Raw genomic sequence first — 25,791 nt, 5'->3', positions numbered from 1 at the left:
ACGTCAGTTATTTATTAAGCGAAGAACTGGGAAAGATTTTGCGACTGATTACGTATATGTTGAGGATATTTCTAGCCGTAAACATGAAGGATGGAAGCTTAGGCTCTGGGTTATTTAATGTAAAGAGCGCTTCTCGACAGAAATCAAGAGAAGCGAAAGAATTTAGTGGCTAAGCTTCAGAATACCATTTACATGTCATTGAGTTAGAATAACGTTTATTGTGTTATGCCTCGATCTTCAAAGCCTCCCGGCACATGCAAATGAGGTGGACCAAAGTGGCAGGATATTCTGCAGTTTCTCCAAACAGTTTATCGTGAAGAAATGTAAAATGGTTTCCGTGTTTACATAGCCTGATGTAAACACTTGGGAGGTTGGGAGAACACGAGATAAGCGTAGGAAACCACGAGCGAAGCTTGGGATACCTTCACACAAATCATACTCAGATTTTAAAATCCTATGCCATTCTCTCTTCTTAAAGACTGTTTTAGCAAAGGTTCAGGTATTAAATGTTCCTTACCGTGACACTGGTGTTTTGACTTGACTACTGAAAATATATTGTTTGTTGACAAATGCTTGCTTGGACACTCCTTGATTTTGAAAAAATTACCATTGATCTTTAACTCTTTAATTCCTAACATCAGTAGGCATATTCTCCATTATGATTTCTAGACATTTCCTATGGTATCGATGAGGAGAATTTGTGAAACAATCAAGATCTTCTTTAGTTGGTGATCATTTCCTTTATTCTCATGGCCTTCATGAGTGATTCAAGGGTGATATTGTAAGGAGAAATTAGATTCTAGTCACTCATAGGGGTTGAAGGGTTAACAGGTTTCCAAAATATTTAAAAGCTTCATACATATTTTTTTAAAACAAAATATGTTCTCTGGTTATTATTATTGGGGATAGCTATCAATGTTCCAAAATGATCACACAACAAAAAAGCAGTTAGGAACTTTACAGAAGATACCCCACTCTGATGAATCCAGTGATTATATTTCTCTCTGAACCTTGTTCCATCACACATGTTGGTTCACTGTGATGTAAAAAATAATTGCAATGTAGTTTTTATTCCCCTCATCTTCCAGCCAAGGCATGACACCAGCCATTGTCAATAGTGTACAACTCCAATCCATTATAGTTCAGCTCAACAATGGTAAGGTAAAGTACATGTAACCAATCCAATAAACTCTCAATAATGCAAAACTGAAACCAAGTAATCAGTATAAAAAACTATATCCATGCCACTTGATGACATGAATCAGAACAGTAACAAATTATCTGAAGATGCGAAAATCACCACTCTTCTTCTTTTTTCATACCACCAGCTGAAGACCAGGCAACAGTGCTGCTATTTAGGCTGTTAGTTTGAGCATTAGCTTCCTCACTATTCCACTCTCCTCCCCAGCCATTGCTGTTGCCAAACTACCACAAAGATCAAATCAGAGGTTTAACATTGCTCAGGTATAAAAAGAAGAATTTCTAACTGCTTATCTTTGTTTGCAGTGGGAAATTGCACTGAATGTAAAGAAGAAATTCTTTACTTCTTGAGGTCATTAACTACCTAAAACATTTCAAGGCTACAAATTGAACATTTATGTGAATGAAAATAATTATGATGTAACAATAAAACTGTACATCTGGCTCTTTGCTCTTCAAATAACCATGGATAGGATAAGTACTCCAAACTTTTACCAAAACCATTTTTTAATGGCAAAATTTGCATTTGTTTTACATGACTGTATGTCAAAGATTTTCAGATACAACAGCAGTTTGTATCATTTTTTTTTTAAGCAGAGGGGCATCATTAAAACTGACATATAACTAGTAAGGGAGGCTAGCATCTAATATTCCCTTGCAGTATCACCCCTAAATTTAACGTTGAGGTCACAATATAATTATATCAATGATCACCAACTCAAGAAGCTCTTGATTGTTAATAAACAAATCCTCCTTGCCAGCATCATTGCAAATGTTGCAGAGAACAGTATGGAGAATATGCATGTTGACTGGATGTCTGGGTGTAAAAGATTAATTGCTTCATGTATGTTACACCATGGGAAGTTGTCAAAATATTTTTAGTGTACCTGTTTCCTGGTGTTTCTGGATGCAAAATGACCTCCTGCTGGGCCATAACTTGTGCCTTCTGCACTCATCTCTGTAATCTCTTCTAACCATTCTAGCACCTCTTGTGAAGCCTACAATGAGCACATGCAAGTCAGAGGAAATGTCAACTTTTCAGAGCAACTCAGGCCATAACATACTACAGAATAGCTTGGAGTACTACACTGTACCCACTTTTGGGTCAAGAAATGGTGCCTTCAAAAAGTTTGCTTTAAAGGTAGGCAAATGATTCACCCAAAGAACAGATTCCACTGGATAATGAAGAACAATGTGCACTCTAAGCAGCCAGATAACCAAGGATATGCACTGGATGATTAAGGTGCCTGGATGTATCATAAAATTTGCATTCAACAGAACTGCTAAAGTTAAAGACCTTCTCAACATACATGAAGTGAATCAATTTACTCACTCATATTAAGAAAAGACAAAACATAACAAAGCAACATCATGAAACACAAACCAAAAGAAAGTACTTGCATCAGACAGAATTTTGCCCTAGCAATCTTATTGTCTTTTCCTTTCTGGAAGAGAGTTGTAGCCTTGCCTTCATACCCAATACATCCTGTTCTACCAATTCTATGTACAAACTCCTCAATCTCATTTGGCAAGTCATAGTTGACAAAATGCTTGACATCATCTATGTCCAAGCCACGGGCATCAACATTTGAGACAATAGGAACAGGACAGCAGCCTAACCTGAAGTCCCTTAAAGCTTCCTCTCTTTCTTGCTAAAGGCAATCACTGAAAACAAAACAAACTGCCTCCTATGGCCTTTTTGAACACTGTGCATACATACAGAATTCAATGACAATCAATACTGCAGATCCAGTTAAGAAAGAACTGTGGAAAACCAAGGAATATAGCTTTCCATGAATTAAAATTTTTCTTAGAGGTCATGCTCGGTCCATTTTTTCTCCTACCCATGATGGGTATAATCATCTACACATATCATTACAGCCTTGCACGAATTCTATAATTAAAAAGGTAATATGTGAAATATGTGACAGCTGTGGCATGTTTTGGCCTTGTGAATAATAATAAGACACAGTTTCCTTAATCTATTTAACTTTAAACCAAAACAATTTTCTCAGAAGGTAGCTTCCCTTTCGGTTGTATGGCCAGGTGAAGAATACAATAATCCTTGAGCTCCAACCCTGAGTCTAAAACTGTTGATAAAAATACCATATTGCCCACATTTGAACACATCAAGTAACCATTCTTGTTTCAACAAATCTTTCAACATTTTCTATAAGTACTAAATTTGCTCTATTTGTGAACTCATAGACAAAAGCGAAGAAATTGGTCCTAAAATTCAACACAGATGAGATTGAATTAGAAAGTTTTACAACATGCATTAGTTTTCAGTTGTTTACAGCACATTTCCTGGTGGTAATGGAACTAAACTTAAGACTGACTCAAAAAAAAACTTTTTGAAAAAATCAGATCAATACATACATGCATCAAGTTTCATTTCCAATATATAAACTGAAAACAGCATTTTACCAATATGAGATAACAATAGAGCGCCAAATGACTTGGGTACCATCTTTGTTGTTTTGGTGGTTGAGTATACCATCAAACTGATTTTGAAGTTACCCATGGATACTTACAGTAGGAAATCCTTCCTGCAAAAACAAGCTTGCAAGAAAGCCGGCTCATATTTCTTATTTCAACAAAAGCCATGTGGTCAACAGTTAGGTGCATCATGCAAATTTTTTAATGAAAGTCTTTTTAATTTAGCTCAAATGGGACTTTCTCTACAATTTAACACTCCTAACTCTTAACTACTGCAAAAAAGCAGATTTTGCATCTTTCCCTGAGCAGCTGAGTAATTCAGTCAACTTTTCTCACTTCTGATCTTCTGGCACATCCAAGATTGTATGCTGAGAAAATAAGAAAAACTTCTTCGAAAAGAAATGGATATTCAAATGAAAAGGAATGGTTAATAATTTCAAAAATCTTAAGCCGATTTGCCTTTTATCCTGTTTTTTCTCTCTTTTTTTTACGTTATGTTGCTTGGTTTAATTAGTTTAATTTGTATATTTTCTTAAGCTGAAAATAGGGTAACTGTGTAACATTGTTAGATATATCCAATTGTTATCATTTTTAACCTATTTTATGAATGTAAAATTGTAACTGTGTAAATGAAAGGTCAGAATAAAATTGTTTAAAAAAAAAAAAAAAAGATTGCATGCTGAATGTCTGATGAGATACCACCATCCCTGCCATCAAGAACAAGTAATCATTGAGAAAGTTGCCACCCAGACGTTGAATTTCCCCAGAGAAAGTTGCACTAAATATGAGAGTCTGTCTCTCTGTCTTTTCAGGCATCCCCAATGTCTCCACAATTTTCCTGATGTCTGCCTCAAATCCCATGTCAAGCATTGTGTCAGTGTCATCCAAAATCAGAAACTGAACATTCTTTAGGGAAACCCAAACACAAACAATGAAATGAATCAAATTAATGTTACCCCTTATGAGAAATGTTCAATTCGTAAGATGTCTTTGGTAATCAAGAACTGCAATAGTTCTGCTTTACTTCTCCTGCAATTTCAGACATCCCCTGCATGTTTTCACCAAGATCCTCACATATATTAAGCTCTTGACACCCTGCCTACATTTCCCCTCTCCCCATTCCTTAATTAAACCTATATTCAAGCAAAAGAAGGATAAATCTTTAAAGTATTTCAGTACAATTTATTACATTTTTTTTTTTTTATGAATGATCAGGTTAATGTTACATGTTCTCTCACCAGTCCTTCCTCTATGAAATACTTGAGCTGCCTGGGTGTAGCAACAAGAAAGTTACAACCACATTGAACCTGTCACAAATGATGTGATACACTGACCCCTCCATAAATACACACTGGCTTTAGCATAGTTTCCAATGAAAACTTTCTGAGAAATACAAAGACCTTGTGGAGTTTGAATGTCTGACAGCTCACTGCTGGTCAGTGAATTGTTCAGTATCTCAGACATGGCAGGTAGGAGAAAAGCAGCCTGGAATTGAACAAAAGTGCTAAAGTTTTACTCTCGTATCATTCAATTAACAGGATGACAGCAACAGCAGCTGACTGAACAGAAGCCTAACAACAGCTTCGCCATATTTTGACTTTTTTTAATTTCTCTCCATCCATATTATAATAATAGATTTCTAAGAATTACAATGCAAATTAGTCGATAATGGCCAGCAACATACACAAAAAGTCATATCCATAGGATGACTAATTAAAATATAAATTGCCACAACAAAAGTTTAGAATTAGCAACCTAAGAATTTCTAAGCCAAGTTTTGCAAGATGTATCAGCTATTTTTAAGCACCCAAAGCTGACAGTACAATTGTTCATCGTCACCCAAGTTTGACACCAGTAAAGATTTCTTGCCTTCGTGTTTAAGGAATTTTTCTTCAAGGAAGGTCACATTGTGTACTTTCCAAACACATGCACTCAGTCTGTTTCACCACTTGACCCTGGCCCCTGAATTACATTAAGGTCAGGAGAATAAAGAAAATAATCAACTGAAAAAGCTCTTGATTTTCAAACAAATCTCTCCTCAGCATCTTTGGAAATGTATTGAGAACAATGTGGAGGATATGCACACTGATCTTGGCGTGTTAAAGGATGATGTTTACCGTCTTTCCTATAATCCTGTTTGACAACAAGTCATGACATCTCTTCCTGCAAGGATTGTGGGTATTATATACTTCTGCGCAGAGGTGGGCTTAGTGTACTTTGTTTTTTTGGACATTTACTGATTTACTGTTATGGCCTCTTTTCCTGTAACCTCAACTGGAATCTTATCGTACTTGTCACAGATGATGCCTCTCTCGATGGAACGGAACATCTCCTCCTCATTCTCAGATGGATCTGGGGGAAGATTTGTCACTGGGCCTGATCTGTCTGTAAAAAAACAATAGAATCAATTTAGAACTCTACCTCCACCAAAAGCATTGTGACAGCCACTTTCGAAGCCATTTGCAGGGCCAAAACCACGTCGAGGAGGTTTTGGCTCAGCTCTTATCCCTTTCGTCTGGGAGCTTCATCGACAAAATTGTCATTACTATTCCAGGTACCGAAGCCTCGGCCTTTGCTTGCCCAAAATCCACCGCCAAATGAGGGCTACACGATAAGAAAACAAAACACATCACATTGTAGAACCCATAAAGATGTGGAGAGACACATAATTCAACCTACTGTTGTGGAGCTGCCACCTTCTTTAAAAGTGCCAAAAACTAAGTCTGGCTGCTCTCTGAGACATAAAATGCAGCAATTGATGGCAAATCGAAAGCTTGTATGAATTCACTCGACAACGATCGGCGGGAAATTTTGGGCCCAAGTGCTTAGGGGTAATTAAACTTTCGGTATTTCCGGGGGCGAAAAAAAAACAAAAAAATTAAAAAAAAAAAAAGCTCAAGTCAAACACCGAAGATCCCCTGAATTCAAGTTTCGTGTCATATTGATGAAGGAAAAATAAATCTCAGTATAGCTTCAGGCGGATCACGGAGCTGAAAACGAGATGAGAAATTTGGAAATCAGAGACTGTTATATCCCTCCGATCGTTTGGCTGCGATTTCTTATCTCCTCATGGCAGGAGAATAACAGTAGACTCCACATATAAACACCCTATTATAATCTGCCATCGTTTTTTTTCTGTGATTAACTCGATTTCGCAAGTTGAGTGTGACACTTCAGCGTCAGTTTCAAGCGAGAACTGGGAATGACTTTGCGGCTGATTACATATATGGTGAGGGCTTAGAGACATAAATCGATATGGTTCCAGGAGGTTCCTGAACGTAAACATTCAAGATGGCGGGTTCAGCCGGAAGCTTAGGCTCTGGTTTACTAAATATACAGAGTGCTTCTCGACAGAAATCAAGGGAAATGAAAGATTCTAGTGACAGTGATGACGATGAACTGTTTGACGGCGAGAAGCTGAAGACAAAATTAATGTCTATGTGGAACAACATGAGACATGGTCAGTAAGTTGATATCAAATATACCATTTTAATATATATATTCACTCATCAGCTAAAATAATACGTCTATCATATCATCGTAGGTCTCTGAACATACTTATTGGCCTGGTAGGCGATACCTTTGTTTATCTTTCTCATGGGTGTTTTTATTTTTCTCCCTCGTAGCTGTGAGAACTGTGAAAATAGTAATTTATACGAGCTTGAATTGAAAACATCACGCATAAAGCATATCGTTCGTGTTGTAAGTCAACATGATCACACACTAGTTTGATTTGTGTTGTCCTTTGCTTAAGGAATGTGATAATGCAGCTGGAAAAATAAATTGAACTGTTTGGAGATCATTTTGACCTGAAATTAACTCTTCAGCTATCACACATACCATTTGCCAAGCATACATCTATATGTTTAGAGCTTCACTCTAAAATTGCAGTTGTCTTTTTTTTCTCGTTGAATATTGATGGAAATGGAAGGGGAAAGCACGATTTGGGCTGAATTTTTTCTGTTTGGGATGCCTTCCACACAAATCACATTCAGATTTCAAAATCCCTTGCCATTCTCTATTGTTGAAGACTGCTTTGGAAAAGATCCAAAGGTTTACCAGTGTTTTGGTTTGACAAATGAAAATATTTAGTTTTTTTTTACAATTGCTTGATTGTACACTCCTTGATTTTGGAAAATTTCCACTGATCTTTAACGGTTGTTATAAGTCATAGGTTAACAGGTTTCCAAAACATTTAAAAGGCTCTCACATTTTTTTTATAAAATCTGTTCTTTGGTTATTATTCTTGGGGATAATTTGTGCTTGCAAATAGGTCTTTCATCCCCAGATCTGATTGTTAATTCTCCCCTTTAGCTTTTACACATATCCTCAAAAAAGTTGCAAGAATTTGGTGTTAGAGAGATCAAGATTTCAACTTCAACCCAGCTGATAAATTTGAGTATTCTTATTACCTGTTTGCTGGATTATGTCTGGATAGTATGGAGAGAATTTACATGTTAATCTCTCCTGGGTGTTAATGGGTTAAGTTGTCACCATTTTGAAATAGCTCTGAAGTGTCTAATGGTTACTATGTGCTGCAGATCTTGCAAATTTCTTTGATTATCAATTGAAACATTATTTATTTAATATTTTTACAGGATTTGTTGTGCCTTTCAAAGCACACTTTAATGAAGATTCACCAATATGGCTTTTAGGAAGATGTTATCATGCTAGAAATCATGGTAAAGGTTATGCTTATCATTTAGACTTTTTGTCATCAAGATAGCCTAATGGATAGTACTGAAGACTTTGTAAAAAAAGCTGGGGAACTTTTAGGGAGTTTTCAGAGAAGACACTTGATACTTACACAGCCTTTCTGAACCCAGAATTTTTTAAATGTTTAAATTCTACATGTTATATTCTAAAAATCATGGTAATTTTTATGCTTATCATTTAGGATTTTTGTCAACAAGATAGCCTAATGGACAGTAATGTAGACTTGTACCAAAAGCTGGGGAATAGTCCATTTTACAATTGTGTGCTTGGTTACCAAGCCTTTGAATAGGATTGAGGCTAAGGGTGACCTTGTTATGATACAAACCTTGCTGCTTTTCAGATGTAAATTACTTTGTTATCATGCTAACTAGATACTGGTCTCTATCACAACAAGGTCACCTTCAGCCTCACTCCAAATCAAAGGCTTGGCAACTAAGTGCACAAATGTAAAGTGGCCTATGGTTTAGATGTGGAGGTGACACTTGATACTTACAGAGCCTCTATAAACCCAGAAGTGTTTAAGACCATTTCACCTTCAAGATCTCGCTAGTAATTCCCCATTCAGTTTGCTATACAAATCTCTTTATTTAAGTTTGGAGAATTTGGTATTGGATCAATTTAAAATCCACTAATTGATATTTTTCTTTATTCTCATCCCTTGTCTGCTTGGTATTGTAAGGAAAATTATGTCATGGTCTCTCATGGGAATTAAAGTTGTACAATATGCATACACAGTCACACACTGAAGGAAGTTTTCTCCTCTGACAGAATTTAGTGGAGTACACTCAACAGAAAAGTGTAAAGTTTTAAGCATGGATGAATTTCAAAGAGACTTTCACTCATTAATCTGGCTGACCTATCGACGAGAAATTCCGCAACTCGGTGACTCAACGTTAACCACTGATTGTGGCTGGGGATGCATGTTACGAAGTGGACAAATGATGATTGCAACTGGTTTGGTCTATCATTTCCTAAAGAGAGGTATGAAAATAAAAAAAAAAGAATTAAACTTTGCAATACAGAGAAAGCTGTATTATGCAGTGGTGATTACTTAGGTTTTAGTGTTGGACACTTGGTTGAAAACTGCTCTTGCTCTTGTGATTCTTTGTAGAGTTTAGGACAACAGGAAGATGCATCAGCAGAGAACAAGAACATTTTTACAAAACAGTGAGTAATAGTCGATGAGTTGGTCTTCTGTTGTCCCTTTCTATCTGAGGCATTACCTTGTAAATGTTTGATTCAGCAGTGATACTGTCATACTGTGAGGGAAAATCACATATTGGTCATTCTTCACTTAAGATTAACCCCTTCAACTCCCCAGATCTGAGTGTCAATTCTCTCCTAGAGCTTCTTTGCAGTTCCTTGTAAATTAATTTTGAGAATTTTGAATTAGATCAAAATAACAACCTCTATCTGGCGAGTATGAGTATTCTTGTTACTGGTAAGCTGGAGAATGTATGGTTATTTTAGGGAGACATTACAAGTTAATCACTTCTGGAAGTTAAAGGGTCAAGAGATTTAAGGGTGAGATCAAGTACCTTCTCTGCAGGTTGGCTAAAATGTCAATATGTGAATTCCATATACACAATTGTTCTTTGTTGCGTTTCCTTTAGATTCTTCGATTTTTTGGAGATTTAGAAGATGAAGAAAGATGCCCGTTTTCACTGCATCGCCTTGTCTCGATTGGGGCACACACTGGAAAGCAGGCAGGGGACTGGTACGGACCTGCTTCAGTTGCTCATATTCTCAGGTACATAATTTGACATAATCTGAGACCAAGTCAATCAGGCAACACCCTTGCCCCTCCCTCCCCCCCCCCCCGAAAAGAAAAATAAAGAGGAACAATTGGTTAAAACTAACACCTGTATTCTCGGCAAACAAAACGTATATTTTTAGGAAAGGTAATTATGACGAATTGCGAAAGCAGGCTCTAAGCTTGATGTCGCATCACCGTCTGTTCTCGTCCTTGCGTTGAGTGTTTTCCTGTGGCTGCTTCCTTCAGAAAACTTGTCACAAATTCCAAAATTTTTTGTGTCCTTGATACGTTAGAAGAACAACTGTCTCGTAGATGTGCCACTTCTAAATTCATATTTATTGTTCAATTTCTTCTTCTTTGACAGACTTGCAATGGCAGGAGGAACGCATCCTTTACTTCACAACATTAACGTTTATGTCGCTCAAGATTGTACAGGTAAATTACATGTATGCATTCAAAATGAAAACTGGGAAATGGTTGCGGCGCAAATGTCTTCCTTGGTATTGCAATAAATGTACGATTTTTCGTCAGTAGGTTTGGAGAAAATAGGAGAAAGATGCGGGCTTAAAATGGCAGATCAGCCAACGGTTTGAGCCAACTACCGACTAGCCTGCGAGTATGCACTCATTTCTAGCGCCTCAGCACGGGTTTCGGTTCGCTAGCGGGAAAGTTTCAGGCCTTGAGCGACGCAAACCGTCGAGACGTCTTCAAGGGGGCTGATAATGAGGTCTCATTATTAGTGCCAGACCCCCAACAAATCACTCCTCAGCCCCTCTCAAAGATACCCACGGGCGGAGAAACGCGCGTCCTGCAGCGCGTATAGTGAGGGCTCACTCGCAAGTTAGCTTTAGGGCTTTATTAAACCTTTAGCTGCCAAGATCTCATTAGTAATTCTCCTTACTGTCTGCCATATAGTTCTTGTGATGTTAGTTTGGGGAATTTGGTTTTGGATTAGCTAATAATCCCCTAGTTAATATATTTTTTTATTCTCACCACTTGTCTGCTTGACAGTGTATTGAAATTGTAAGGAGAAATTCTATTTTGGTCACTCTTGAGAGTTAAAAGGTAAACAGCATTGTCTCATGTGAACCTTTCATCATATTACAGTTTATACAGATGAAGTAGAAAAGCTTTGTACGAGTTGTAGAACACACACTTGGAATTGTTCCGGTGGCAAGTGGCAATCTGTTATTATTTTAGTTCCTGTTCGGCTTGGTGGTGAAGCACTAAATCCCATTTATATACCTTGTGTTAAGGTAAGGGATACTATGTCGGTGTCTAAGGAAGTCCGGCATAAGCGAAAAAATGAAAGTTTATTTGCAGCGTAAAGATAAAGGAGAGAGAGAGGGAAAATAAAGGCAATTTTAAGCCGGCGAGTAGGGAATCGCTGTTATTGCTTCGACATCAGCTTTTTTGCCCTTGCAAAAGTATGAGGCCTTGAACAACGTGACAATTCGCCTTACATCTCTCCGCGCTGATAGTGCGCATGGCCCGCTCTTAGGCAAGCCCATGAACTGTTATCCACCGTGTCACCCAGCGAGAGACGTGGAAAATGCAACAACTATTTGAAACGATATACTGTCCAGCGCAAAGTTTCTGATTAGAGAGTTTTAGATCCACGTTTGGTGTGTTCACGGCAAACATCAAACCGCGGTCAGCAGTTTGTGGTTAGAAGTTAGAAGTTTCGAGACTTTCAGCATTTTAGATCGACGTCGGCTTTCGCCTGAAAAAAAATCATCATGCGCGCCACCATCTGGAAATTACACATAGGATGGGGGTTCTTCATTTCAAATACAAAATTTGGCTAAGAGATTGGTTTTCTAGCTTCCCAAACGTATTATTTGTAAAGAAAAGACTTCAATTCATATGTACCTATAGCACATACGTGAGGACTTTCGAACAGGAAGAAAAAAAGCGCTAAGGGAGTTCAGTTGTCTGAAACTACCTTGCCAGAGCTCAAACGTGCACGGCAAACGGCGAACGTGACCGCTGGAGTCTGGTCACGAGACTCCTTGACGTTTGCGGTCACACGTATTCAGAAACAAACGTGGATCTAAAACTCCCTAATGATTTTCTTTTTCCTTCTAGTCTCTTTTTACTTTAGATCATTGTATTGGAATCATAGGTGGACGACCTAAACACTCTCTTTATTTTGTTGGTTTCCAAGGTGAGAAAACCCTCCTCATTGTTTAAATCAGTAGTGTCCTCGGTTTATTGGCCTGTGTCAAGCGTTTAATTGTTGAAACGATCCGCGATAGTATATGGCGCAATACAGTTACGGAGGAGTGACACAACGAGGGAGGCTTGGGCCGGGTTCCGTCCCAGACTTCCCTAGTTTTCGCTATACCGCTACCATCGCGCTGTTTGCTATGTCACTTTGTTTAGATACTAACTGAACGCACGGAATAGGCTACCCTTAACCACCTTTGTTTCCGTCCTTGCCTTTATTGCTTTAACATTCCCGCTACTTAAATTCCTTGGCCTTCTTATCACAAGATAATCGAACCTTATTGTCATTATTATATTTATTTTTTACAGATGACAAAATGGTTTGTTTAGACCCTCACTACTGTCAAGCGGCTGTAGACATGTCCAAGGATGACTTTCCAACGCAGGTAAATTTTGTGAAATAAAAAAGCACCCACTAAGGATTTACACCGTGTGAAAGGGGATTACATCTTTAGTAACAAAACGGTTTCAAGATTGTATGACTTTTTCTTGCTTCCAACAGTGGAAAATTTAAATGGCAGGTCCACATACAGTTCACTTATCAATAAAGCACAGAAATACGTGTGTTCGTTAAGACACAAACCTAAAAACAACGTGGTCGTGAAGAAATACACGCTTCACTACTTGCGTGAAAAGAATGCGCGTATGAGAAGAAAGCTAGTTATGCGGTGCGCGCGAGAAGGATCGCATAGATCGATCGCACACACGAAATGTGAACATAAAAGACACAAAACGTGGAGGAGTGGTGCGCGTGAAGAAACGCAAGGGTAAAGATATTCGGGCTTGAAGAATTTTTTTTGTAATTACTTTTTGTCGCTTTTTCATCAATTCGTAGAGTAAATTTTTCGATTTGAATTTTTTCTTGCTTTTAATTTTATTGATTGGGCGTGTTATTTTGCTTTCAGTCTTTTCACAGTGTTCAGCCACGCACAATGTCGTTTAAAAAAATGGATCCCTCGTGTACGATAGGTTTTTATTGTGATACCAAAGCTGACTTTGAGAGATTTCGACAACAGACCACAGAGGTGAGTGCTTTATCTTTATGTGATCAGTTCAAAATCTCGAGCTACTCTGTCGGCCAACCAGATGCAAAACTAACGCTAATCACGACTCGTTCGTGTGCGTTTTCCCGCGCTTTGGGCAGTTCGGTTGTTTTTTCTTTAAGCTCTCATTGGCTCAATTTTCCTTTCTTCTGATTGGCCGTTGGTATTACTTTGTTTTTGGTTTTACATCGCACAATCGAAAGGCGCTCTGGGAAATATTTTGGTGTCTTGTTAGACTGGTAAGGGTTTCGGCCACGTGCCTTTTTAGAACTTGTCTTAGATAAAGTGTTGTTCTGAAGCTTTGCTTATTTATCTTTAATTATTTTTTCCTTTTTTTAGGTTTTACGGCCTCCGATGCAGCGCGGTGATTATCCTATGTTCATCTTCGCGTCTCATCGGAAACCGATGGCTTCCGAAGATTTGGTTCGCAGCGCGAACCTATCCGAGAGCCTTATGGAAAGTGATAGACCAGAGAGATCAAACAACAGTGTCCCAAGTCCGTTGACGCTAAGCAGCAGTCCTCCAACTGAAGAGTATGTCGTTCTTTGACAATTTCTAGAATTCAATACAATCTGTGTAAATCTGCCAATCTTGACCATAGTCACCCCACCCCCCCTCCCTTCCCACCTCCTGACCTCCTTACCCCTGACTACTAGCTCGCTGTCCAAGAAATGAACTTAATCACAGTTTTTCAAAGGAAAGAAATTACTTTTTAGCACGATATCTCCATTTCTTTGCACAAGTGGGCTGCCGTTAGTGACAAATTAACCTGTTTAAGAAATTTCAAAGACTTAACCCTTCCACACTTGGAGGTGTTCAACAATTAAATTCTCCTCATAATTTCGATATATTTTCTAGCAGGAGGGTGATGAGAAAATAGAAAAATATCTTTCAAGGGATATTTTCTAACGTTACATTCTCAGAACTAAAATTATATGAAATGTATGGCAGATAGTTTTGAGAATTTATATCTGGAACTTGAGAGCGAAAGGTCATAGGCATGTTTTGTATTACCAAGGGCTCTCGTAGTACAATTTAACCGAACAATTCCTATGTTGTATTCACACAAGACACTTTTACTATGGCAAGTGTACTAGCCAAGAAAAAAACTGTTTCCTGTATATACCGGCTAGCGTTTAAGACTTATTAAGAACCTTTGTGAAGGAAAACGTTTTGGAATACAACTCCCTTCAACTCTTAAGCTTTAACTCCAAAGATCTGATTGTTAATTCTCCCCTGTAGCTGTTACACATTTCCTTGTAAATTGGTTATGAGAACTTGGTGCTAGATCAAGGTAGCAGCTTCTACCTGATAAGTTTGAATATTCTCATTACCCATTTTCTGAATAATGTATGGATATTATAGGGAGAAGTTTCATGTTAATCACGTCTGGGAGTTAAAGGGTGAACAGTTTCTGTGATAGGTAGTCTTTCCTGGACAGGCTGTTTCGTTCGAAAACTGTCGTGGCAGTTCTCTAGGCTGGGAGATTTTTTAGAGGAAAATTTGTTAACCCTGTGACTCCCAAGATCTGATTCCCAAACTTCTTCCCTCTGGATGCCACATATTTCCTTATAAATTAGTTACGAGAATTAGGTGCTCGATCAAGGTGAACAACTTCTACCTGATAAACTTGAGTGTTTTTGCGGAGGAGGATTTATTTAATATAATTGCCAAAATGTTTTATTGATTAAAAACTGTGGAATAACCTGCCATTTTAATCGTTGGAATTATTTTAATAAATTTTTAGCGTGCCATGTGAGGCACTCGTGAATTTGAAATAACGAGTTAATTTACGGTTACTTGTAGCAGTTATTTGTTTGTCTCAACTCTCTGCTACGCAATTGCGGTTGAAGTTTGTTTGACTATCAAATAACGTCAGGGAACGTTCTTTTCGTCACGCAACGCTTCTTAAAAGGTGTGACGTGACAGAAGATAAGTCAAGCCGTTTAATTTTAAAATGAAAATATTGACATTGGAATTGTAAATACATTAACATTCTGAGGAATATGAGATTTGTAAAAAGCTGAGAGATTTTTATAATTTTGATAATAAATGATATTAATCTATAACGTCGTTTTTCTTCCTGTAGTGTATGTAGGTTTTATTTAGATGGTGTTATATTATGATTTGTTATCTTAGTACATTTAGTCTAAATTTTTCAAGTGTGTCATTTTTAATCGGGGTTAATATTTAGGAGAATTTGGTTATATCAACTGAGTTGATAAAATGAATCGGCCACTGATGAGAGATTTTTAAAGTCGAGGCTTTGAGCATTGGTTCGTCGTTGGAGCGAATAGCCCGTTCAAGCTACAACGCTATTGTAGAGGAAGAATGAAATAAAAAAACGAGAGAGGCTTGGTCGGGCGCGTAATGACCAGACCCAAACCTCCCTCTACTTTTATTTCCGTTACTACCGCGCCGTTTGCTATTTCGCTGTGCAGTCCAACAGAGTGTGGCTTTTGGAGTTTGAAAAAGAACATACAGTTTAACTATTAACAAGAGGATCTAAGATCGTAAGTCGGGTTACAGGTAGACGCGCTGTTACAAGTGTTGACCATTCACGGTGCGCAGTGGTTCTAAGAGAAATACAGAGGTATCATGGTCCTGGTTTGTGGGCGTGGCGTAAATTTTTTTTCACCCCTGAGAGGCACCAATTCTACAACAACACACTGTCACATATTTTTGGTGCAATACCCTGACGGGTATCACAGAGGCTGCTGCTGTGGATCTTTTGAGGCTGAACAGCCCAAGAGGTACTGAACCAGCTTTTAAAGATTTCCCGTTTTAAAGATTCCCGCTTTTTAAGATTCTCCATTTTAAAGATTCCAGCTTTGAAAGATTCCCCTTTTTAAAGTTTCCCGCTTTTAAAGATTCCTTATTTTAAAGATTTCTCATTCTCCATTCCCCATTCCCCTATTCCCCTATTCTCCTATTCTCCTATTCTCCTATTCCCCTATTCTCCTATTCCCCTATTCTCCTATTCCCCTATTCTCCTATTCCCCTATTCTCCTATTCCCCTATTCCCCTATTCCCCTATTCCCCTATTCTCCTATTCCCCTATTCTCCTATTCCCCTATTCCCCTATTCCCCTATTCTCCTATTCCCCTATTCCCCTATTCCCCTATTCCCCTATTCCCCTATTCCCCTATTCCCCTATTCCCCTATTCCACCTATTCTCCGATTCCCCGTTCTCTGTTTTAAAGATAGCCATGCAGAGAAGTATATTTCATCGTGAAAAAAGTGCTTAATTAAACTGACGTATAGATGAAAGTGAAAGCCGCGGTAATCGTTTTCAATTTGATTTGAGACATCATCTGTGTGTTTGGGAGGATTGGGGTCACAGTGACTGATTCAGGCTAAGATGAGGTTTCATGTAATAGTTCACAATCTGTCAAGTCATTGGAATGACAGTTTGTAAGGGCTGGTGTTTTTGCTTTTAAAGTATATTGTTACACTATGGTTAGAATGAGATATAAAAAGATAAGCAAGTTTAAGTAATTTTTCACCTTTTATTTTCAACAAGTAAAATATGATTATTATATTTATTATATTACTTAATAGCTGGAACAACGTTTAGAAATGTGACATTTCGGTATGGTAACAGAAACATGTTAGAAATACTGTCAATGTGGTTTGACATCTCGGGAAAATAAACTCAACGGTGAACGCGTGGGAACAGTGTCTTCTCACTGGTTGACATTCTCTGGGTTATTTAAGGCGTGTCAGAGAACGGGGGCTTTCATGAACAAAATTTGGATTGTTTAGATTTAAAGTCTAATAAAACGGTAAAAAAGGCTAAAATAAACGTATCAATGTCTCATATCAATGTTTGAAAGAGGATACTGCAAAAGACAATAGTGAAACACTCCTAGAAAACCTCCTGTTTACTACAATGAAAATTAACTCAACGGTAAACGAGTTAACGTGTGGGAACAATGACTTCTAAATTGAAGTTGGTAGATTTAAAGTCTGATGAAACAAACATGGCCAAAATAAACGTATCAATGTCTCATGTCAATGTCTGCTAAAGAATACTCAAAAATACAATGGTGCAGAACTCCTGTTTACTACAAAGAAGTCAAGCAAAAGCAATGCCGAGTACAGTGTTTGTGCTACTGACGCGCAATTTCATACCTTTTGTTGTCAAAATAACTTCACATGGCTTGTCTTCATCTATTTCTTCTGTAATATCTGCTTCATTGTTATCTTTGTTGTACTTTTCAATAATACCTTCCAGTGTGGAAGTGAACAATGAATACCGAGTGGTTTGGTCACCTTCTTTGGCCGAAATACGTGCTGTCGTAGTTTCGTAGAATTCTTGATGAGAAATCGTGAGTTGCAGTTCATACACCTGAGCATTGGAGAATTTTGCTGAAATTGGACCTTCTTGGAACAAGTTACGCAGTTATAAAACACCATTATGTGTACGCTTTGGATGTTGTCACAGGTTATCTCGTTTGTTTTGAGTTCGTCTTTCGCGCGTTTGATTTGTTCCACAATGTGATTGGAATATTTCCAAATTCGTCCAAAAAGGATCCTTCCCTTTTAATTAGATCGGTTTTAGTAGGGACAGGCTCCACTCCTCGATCTCCAAAAGGAACCATACCACGAACTGTGACACTTTGGTAAACTCGAATACAGCTATTTCAATTTACGTTGTCGGATCAAAGCTTCAAGGGTACGATAGTTCTTGGTGACATCCATAAAGCAGCTGCAACCTCATCCACTTGAAACCCCAACATTTCTTTCATCCAAATGGCTCGCCATCGGAGATCTTCGCTGTATGGACGAAGCATTGTTAATTTTGCTGATAATTATTCATTAAGATCCCATATTCCCCTTTGGTCTTGTCTTGTAGGCTTGAGGCTTTGATCCGACAACGTAAATTGAAATAGCTGTATCCTCAAGATCTGTTGTGGTGACCACTGGTGTTTTGTTGTTATCGGTGTCACAAGGAAAATCAACGTTCGCTTCCAAGGCATGGTTGATTTGCGTAGCTGCGTTCACCCAAATTACATTTTCTTCTGTTGCGTGGTAGGTAAATTTGGTTAGTGTGAATGGTGTGCCACCTTCGGCTTTGGTTTCCACATTGGCTTTATGTTTTCTCTGTGAAAAGTACAATCCTTTTATTTTCTTTTCCTTCTCTTGGACTGTAAATGAGAAGTAATCAGATCCTTTTGCACTTTTTTTCACTGGGCTGACATTGTGGAGATAACCGATAATGGTTGGATCTTTGTGTAGCTGGGTTGAGATTTTCTTCGGGAAAGAAGTTGAATTTGGTGTTGGCACTGTTGTGTTGCACAATGATGACTCAGTTGCTCTTGAAGTTGACGGGGCGCCTGATGATGGCTCAGTTGATCTTGAAGTTGACGGGGCGCTTGACGCAGGTGTACGTATAGGCACGTTTCTTTTGTAAGAGTTAACATCTAAAGAAATTAAGTATTGCTTTGTTATCGGTGATTATATTTTTCAGGAATAACAACAACAATTATAAAAATCCTTTATTAACCCACGTAACATTAAGGAATTTCAGTATGAAAGAGGAATACCTTTTTTTCGAGACACTTTAACGTTATCCGATATTTCGGTAGCTACTCTAATTCCAAAGGCTTGAAGATGCAACTGCGTACGGAGCGGGCAAGTGAGATGTTATATTAGGACTCTTCGGACAACGCCCGTGTAAGCTCTGAGTGGTTTACTTTCTTCGGATCCCTTCGGACTCGGCCCAGCCCGGCCCGGCACGGCCTGGTAACGAAAATTTCTGGATGCCTGGAGTTTGTTTGAATTCATGGATGAAAGTTGTTTCAAAGGTACGTATGTTTGTTTTCCTAATTTAACGTTAACTGATTTAATTACTGATAAAGTCCAGTTAGTACGTATTGTAATTTTCTAGTGCTCACGTAATCAACTGGAAATGTCTTTGTTTTTTGCTTTATTACCTGTGTAACAATGATTGTTGGTATCTTCAAGTTGATAACATCCTTGGTAAAAATTGCCCTGTATTACTGTAAAATAACCTATCTCATGACAAAAGTTATATCATCGAGTCATGGAGTACAAAAGGTTGGAAGCTCTTACTGAATATTTGAAGTTTATGTTATTTTTAGTTCAGTAGCTGTGTCCAAATGAAAAGTTATAGGTCATGTAAGCTATTGAGGCGTAATGTATCTGAGACGTTCCACATACTATGCGATACTGGAACTGTTTTTTCTATACAAAAGCAGAAGCGTAATACGTTATTGATGTACATTATTTATAAAAACATACTTAACAGCATTTATGCAAGGGAAATATTTATATTCATTAATATGAATATGATTCTTTATACATACTGCTAAACTACAGAACCTGTCTGAAATGTGGTCTTGTCTCTATATGGCAAATGGTTCTAAATGATCTTTAATATCATTGTCATTTGTCTGAGGTAGAAGCAGTGTCTCTGTCAGAGCTATTAGATCACTATTAAAGATACTGAAATGAAATTTAATATAAAGACTATGTTTTTTGAGAGATCTGACATTAAGAAGAGTTATAGACATTTGTCTGTCAAATGCTATTTGTACAGGAGGCTCCAAATACTTCTTAATCTCCCATATTCTTCATGTACTTTAAGGTTTGTTCATAAATGTCTATGTTCTATCTGTCCAAGTATATGAATGCCTTGTAAGCTAGTAGATCGACTTATTGCTACATAAACTTGTCCATAGTTAAAAAATCTTTGTTTCACAAGTTCAGAACTTATAACAATTTTGTGTAATGTTAGTCCTTGTACCTTATATACAGTGCAAGCCCATGCTAGTGTAATAGGGAACTGCATTCGCTGTATTTCTGGCAATGATGGCTTACCAGGTCTTATCTTGAATCTTTCTAGGATCAGTTCAATGGGTACCAATCTGTTTTGTTTAGCAAAGGTATTATTGCATTTGTCAATTAAGGCCTTTCCAGCCAAACTGTCATCAAATTTAATATATATTATTGATGGTTTTTTTGTGTTCTTATTCATATCAATTTTGATAATTGTACCATGAATAAGCCTGTCTGCTATGTCAATATTAGTGGTTAACATAACTCTGGCTGTTTCTCTGACAAAGATGTTATGATCAAGTCCACCTGTCTCTGATCTTCCTGTTGCTAGTACTCTATCAATATCTTGTTTTCAAATATTGGCTGGATGTTGATTAATGGCTGTCAGTTGAAATAATGGTCTTTGTATTTGCTTTAGTTTTGCATTGTTATGCTGTGTAACAGGATTATTCTCAGCCCATATATGTATAAAGAATCTTTTGGGTAGTTATCATCCAATGGACTTGTTGACCTAGATTGAATGCACTGAATATCTTCATTGGTCTGTGAACCAGTTCTGAATCTATTTAATTGTTCAATAAATGGCTGGTCATCTTTTTGTCTCATAATCTCTGTAAGCTCAATCATCTTAAAGACATGCCAAGGGTGGTAAAGGTTTAAAGCATCATTATTGTAGTCTTCAAAAACAGGTTTTCTTTGTATTGGTGGTAGTTGATATAAATCACCAAGAGCAATTATTACACTTAAACCAGCAAATAATTGAGAATCAGAGGTAGCAAATATTTCTTTTAATCTCTGGTGAATATGATGTAAAGCAGTATCTGACACCATAGATATTTCATCTACTACTAGTAGCTTTAATTCTGATAATGATAGTCTCATTTGTGTTCTTTTTTGATCTGACATGGCAGGCAGTGTATACTACTAGTAGCTTTAATTCTGATAATGATAGTCTCATTTGTGTTCTTTTTTGATCTGACATGGCAGGCAGTGTATCACCTGTATTCTTAGGGATTGCTAAAACAGTATTTATTGTTGTTCCATTAATGTTAACGGCAGCTACTCCAGTAGGTACTGATAGTAAAACTGTAGGATTCTCAGGATTCATACCATCATAACTAAATGTTTTGATCACAGTGTGATAGATTGTCTTAATAAGGTGACTTTTTCCTGCACCACCACTTCCAGTAATAAATAGATAAATTGGTTCAACTTTTTTAGGTTTCATGCAGTTCAAATTTTTTATTTTGTCCCTGCACCATGACAGGACTATATGTCATATGCTTGGTGTTGTTTTTCATTTAAGGATCTGATAGATTACCTCAGTTGATCATCTAATATTTCAGCTGGTTGATGGTGCACTGATATTCATTCCAGTTTGACCATGTTGTTCAGTGGGTGAACTTCTTCCTAGATGTGATGGTTGTTGTGTATTGATTGACTCCTCTAATGATTCATCTTGAGGCTCCAATTGAATGTCTTCATTTTCCTGATCACCAAAGGAATCACACGAGTGGATTATGTCATTTTGATTGTTTCTTAGCCATTCTAGTGCTTCTGTTACTGCTTCTGCATCTGGTTCAAACATTTCTCTGTTGTGTTCTACAATATTTTTAACATTGGTCTCATAAAATTTAGATACATAACTGTCATCACTATCAAGAAGAGTTCCTTCATGTCTCCAAGGATAATAAAGCATTAATAAATGACAGAAATACAGTTCAGGTTCCTTGTGTTTTCTTTTCAATACTCTTAGTAATAATATGTAACAAACTCTGCTAAACAAAGGTCATTGACTGCTGGAATATTCAAAGGTCTCATTGTATACCTTTCAGTAATGTTGTATTTAAAGATGTCTGTACTCTCATCATCAAGCTCTTCAAGATCCTGTTGTGACTTTGTTACTATCAGTCTTTTATCTGGTAAATCTGTACTAACAAATACTGTTGCTGGAAAAATCTTTCTCAACCATAATTCAGGCATACAGCGAGAGAAAGGCAGCCCCAATTTTTCTCAGTCCATCTCAGCTTATGTTTGCAGCTTTTGCTTCTTTTACAGCATTTATGATTACCTGTGAACATTCAGTTTCATCCTTGGTAAAGTAAGAACATATATCTGTTATACACCTGTAATGATTAAATACAGGTTGCAGATCAACATTTGCAGCAAATCCTTTTATGCCAGCAATAAAGTAGTTGTTTATAAAACAGCTGTCTTCTGGTCATTTAAGATGTAGTTCATAGTTAGAATCAGGTGAAATAGAAAGAGCAGAGTAATATGCTTCCTTATTGATGCCTGCTAAATTAAAAATGTTGTCTTCAGTTAATGTGGAATCATAGTTAGGCTTGCTGGGATTTAAAACAGCATTTATTTGTTGTTTAACTAAAGACAGAGTTTCCTTGTGCTTGTCTTGCAAGTCAGATTTAATTGCTTCATCCAGGTCATCAGACAGTGGTTCTGCTACTATTGTTGTATTTGTGAAAAACTGACCAAAATTGAATCTACACTGAATGTTTTTATATTTTCTACAGGATCTGGAATGGGTATGCTTTTGATATGTTTTCACCAAATTGTGTAATTCAGGATCATCTTCCTTACTTGGCATGTAGGCTTGTACATGTTGATCTATGTAGTCTATATAGGCCTGCTTGTTGTCATCAGTCAAGTAAGGACAGTCTGAAGTCCAGATTAATGCATGTAAATGGGGAGAAACTCTCATCTGAAATTCTATACATAATGCATAATAAACTATTTTGCCAATCAAATTTGCTTTGCTAAGTAACACTTCATTGAAAAATGTCTCTGCTCTATATTGGAAGTGCTTAGCAACTATAACAGGATTTGTATTCAGCATTTGGCACCTTTCATTGTAACTTTCAATGCATCAAGTTCCTCATTTGTCCTCTTTCTCCCTTGCATTTTAGCAATGATTTGAATAGTTCTGGCCATCTAAGATCAACACATGATAGCATCATAAACCATGTTGGAATACCAAGTTGTTTCACCATAGCAACTACCTCATACATAAATCTTTGCCAGTAAGATGGAGTACCTGGAATTTGTCTCAAAAATAAGCTTGGTCTTGAAAAATTAGATTTTGTAAGCCTTGTGGATTGGATCTTAATTGAGCAGCAGTGACAGAATGATCATGAACCTTTTTTGATGCAATATTGATACTGTCTGAAACTTTTTTCTGCTCAATTATGAATTGTGCAAAGAAAAGATACTCTGGGTTTCTAGCAAATTTTCCACTATAATGTAGGAGTCATGCATAAAAGTACTTTACTGGTGATAACATAATTTTACATTCAGCTGTGTACCCATATCTTCCCTTAGGAAACAACACTGGGAAAGCTATTTCCTCACATTGTTTATCAGTCATGAATGAAACGGATGTTTGTTCTCTCCTGGTGCAATGCTATAAATTTCATTTCCTGATGACTGTTCATTAGTATTATCTACCATCACAGGATAGTTAGGGATAATGGATTGCAAGCATGTTTGATTGATTGGCATTCTATGCTTGTTTGATTGATTGGCATTCTATGCTTGTTTGATTGATTGGCATTCTATACTCATTTAAAGAGTCTTCAATTTCTTCATTATTATCATTTGAGTCATTTAAGTAATTAATTTGAGTTTGGAATGAAGATTTTTCCTGGTTTACTGGTATTGAATCTTTAGTGTCTTCTAGAATTATCTGTCTCATGTGGTACAGTCAGATTTGTAACAATATTATTTACATCAATTTGTATGTCTTTATACAATATATTATTTGCCTTAAGCCATTGCAAGGCTTGTAAGACAAAGTGAAGCCTTACTGCTTGAAGGTATACATGACCTCTGAATTGTAACTTTCTTTTGAGTTTTAACAGGATTATACCAGATCTCTTAGGAGGGTGTGGCAAAAGACTACTTGTCTGATCACATTCAACCGGTACATTACAAATTGCGCCTTTTACTTTCCTCTGTTGACCTTTGGGCATAACAATAATCTCTTCAAATAATATTCTCTAAGCTATTAGTATCTGCTCTAGTTTTTCAAGAGAGGCAAGCTCTACTGGTGTATAATCAACATACATGTTGTTTATCATAGCTTGACAAGGAACTTTACTTTGTTTAACTTTTGAGTTACATGTGTTACAAATACACTCCTTACCATCAAATGATGTCTGAATACTAAAATAGTTTTGATTGGAGTATTTAGTACTTAAGAAGTTTTAAACTGATTTCTTAAACAGTACTATATTGCATACACAGCATACATAATAAGGACCTTCTCTGATTTTCTCTTTGAATTCTTTAATGCAGACATCAATAGTTGGGATTGTCTCACTCTTGTGCTGCAGTCTAACTTTGTATTGGATTTTTTTTTAAGAACTTATCTGTTTCAGTCTTTTCTTTTTTGGAAAAGGTTCCATGTTGTCATAATTACATTTTTGTCTGTGCTTTTCCATGATGTGTTTGATTTGATGAAGGTCCATGTTAGATGTGGAAGACAAAAAAATTGCATTTCATAGTGAACAATATCTGTTTTAAGTTTCTTTGTAACATTGTTAGAAATAGCTTGTACTAATGGTGATATACCACTTATTTTTATTTGTTGTATTGCAGGTTCACAAGTATCTTCACAGGTCAATAAGGAAAACATGTACTTTGCTCTGACTGTTTGTTGAAAAATACAAGTAATGCAGTAACTTGCAAGCCACAATTTGTTGAAGTTGTTGAAAATTAAGTTTTCCAACTTGTTTTTTGTATTGTTTAAACTAGCGGATGACATCCCATAGCTTTGAGCTTTAAGTTGAACTGATATCTCAACTCCACAAATATCAAGACTCGTGTATAAATCTGCCATTTTTCGACACCTGTTGATGCGCATGTAACGATATAATTTATTTCCTTGGTCAGCCATGCAACAAAGGGTTCTGGAATTCCAATAACTACAAGACTTTGCCACTGAGCCTCAGTGGCACAAAGCCCCACAGCAGATTATTGTTTGCAAGAGCAGTTGTGTTCTTCTTTCAAATTGTTCACTCTAGTTACTTCAAATGTACCAATCTGCACTCCTCTAAGTTCATAATTGTCACTGAGGGAGTGTATAGTCTGGAAATACTGTACTAAGCCCTGAATAGATGGTACCTCTAATAGTACACATGTACCTGAGGGATGGCTTCTACCATATTCGTCTCTTGCATGAGAGTCAAATATCTTAACTCCTATTATCAGTATGATAGATACTGACACCGATACATTCTATTGTCGGAGTAAATGAAGAGTAATTTTGTGTAATTTTGACGAGACAGGAATGTTTTTAAGAATTCGCCTGCACACTAACTTCTTTATTTGTTTGTTTTTACGTGAGAACTGTTCTAGTTTTTTTTACAGGTATTCTGCTTGGCTCAAGATCGAATCGTCTTCGCACACGGTAATCACCATTGTTAATACTACAACGATTAACAAACATCGCATAACGAGACCTGAATTCTTTTGCAAATTTATTTCTTTTACAACATCATTTTGTTGTATACACAACGCTGATTCGCCACACTTTTGTTCTATACATGGCGCTAAATTGTCCAATACATCACATTCATTTGACACCAC

The 25,791-nt window shown here is 37.1% G+C and overlaps 1 protein-coding gene, 2 long non-coding RNA genes and 2 pseudogenes across 6 annotated transcripts; 2 read left to right on the top strand and 3 right to left on the bottom strand.

Moving 5' to 3' along the window:
- Positions 1 to 720: 720 nt before the first annotated feature.
- On the bottom strand, positions 721 to 5,015 carry LOC149037943 (uncharacterized). 3 transcript variants are annotated; one of them, XR_016180858.1, is made up of 4 exons: positions 4,878 to 5,015; positions 2,821 to 4,007; positions 2,088 to 2,198; positions 721 to 1,425 (listed from the first exon to the last, which is right to left on the bottom strand). It is a non-coding gene; the product is annotated as an uncharacterized LOC149037943 (long non-coding RNA). The 3 variants fall into 3 exon arrangements; XR_016180857.1 differs by lacking the exon at positions 4,878 to 5,015 and having other exon boundaries at positions 2,821 to 4,712; XR_016180859.1 differs by lacking the exons at positions 2,821 to 4,007; positions 4,878 to 5,015 and adding an exon at positions 2,602 to 2,739.
- LOC113683373 (putative ATP-dependent RNA helicase DDX4) lies at positions 4,807 to 6,579 on the bottom strand (annotated as a pseudogene). Its single transcript, XR_016180785.1, has 3 exons — positions 6,546 to 6,579; positions 5,757 to 6,024; positions 4,807 to 5,124 (listed from the first exon to the last, which is right to left on the bottom strand). The product of XR_016180785.1 is annotated as a putative ATP-dependent RNA helicase DDX4 (transcript).
- Positions 6,580 to 6,799: 220 nt separating this feature from the next.
- On the top strand, positions 6,800 to 15,449 carry LOC113683363 (cysteine protease ATG4D-like). Its single transcript, XM_089186621.1, has 11 exons — positions 6,800 to 7,099; positions 8,238 to 8,321; positions 9,124 to 9,336; positions 9,467 to 9,522; positions 9,969 to 10,105; positions 10,476 to 10,546; positions 11,219 to 11,367; positions 12,200 to 12,278; positions 12,650 to 12,726; positions 13,246 to 13,365; positions 13,723 to 15,449. Exons 1-11 carry the CDS (start codon positions 6,931 to 6,933, stop codon positions 13,930 to 13,932), a joined length of 1,365 nt encoding a protein of 454 aa, XP_089042747.1. The 5' UTR covers positions 6,800 to 6,930; the 3' UTR covers positions 13,933 to 15,449.
- A 4,373-nt stretch (positions 15,450 to 19,822) lies between these two features.
- On the bottom strand, positions 19,823 to 21,403 carry LOC113683372 (uncharacterized; annotated as a pseudogene).
- Positions 21,404 to 22,957: 1,554 nt separating this feature from the next.
- Positions 22,958 to 25,664, top strand: LOC149037942 (uncharacterized). The gene is made up of 2 exons (XR_016180854.1): positions 22,958 to 24,124; positions 24,802 to 25,664. It is a non-coding gene; the product is annotated as an uncharacterized LOC149037942 (long non-coding RNA).
- The last annotated feature ends 127 nt before the right edge of the window (positions 25,665 to 25,791 follow it).

Source organism: Pocillopora damicornis, chromosome 11 (assembly GCF_964200805.1).
Source record: "Pocillopora damicornis chromosome 11, jaPocDami1.2, whole genome shotgun sequence".
NCBI lineage: Eukaryota > Metazoa > Cnidaria > Anthozoa > Scleractinia > Pocilloporidae > Pocillopora > Pocillopora damicornis.
This window is presented reverse-complemented; position numbering and strand designations above follow the sequence as displayed.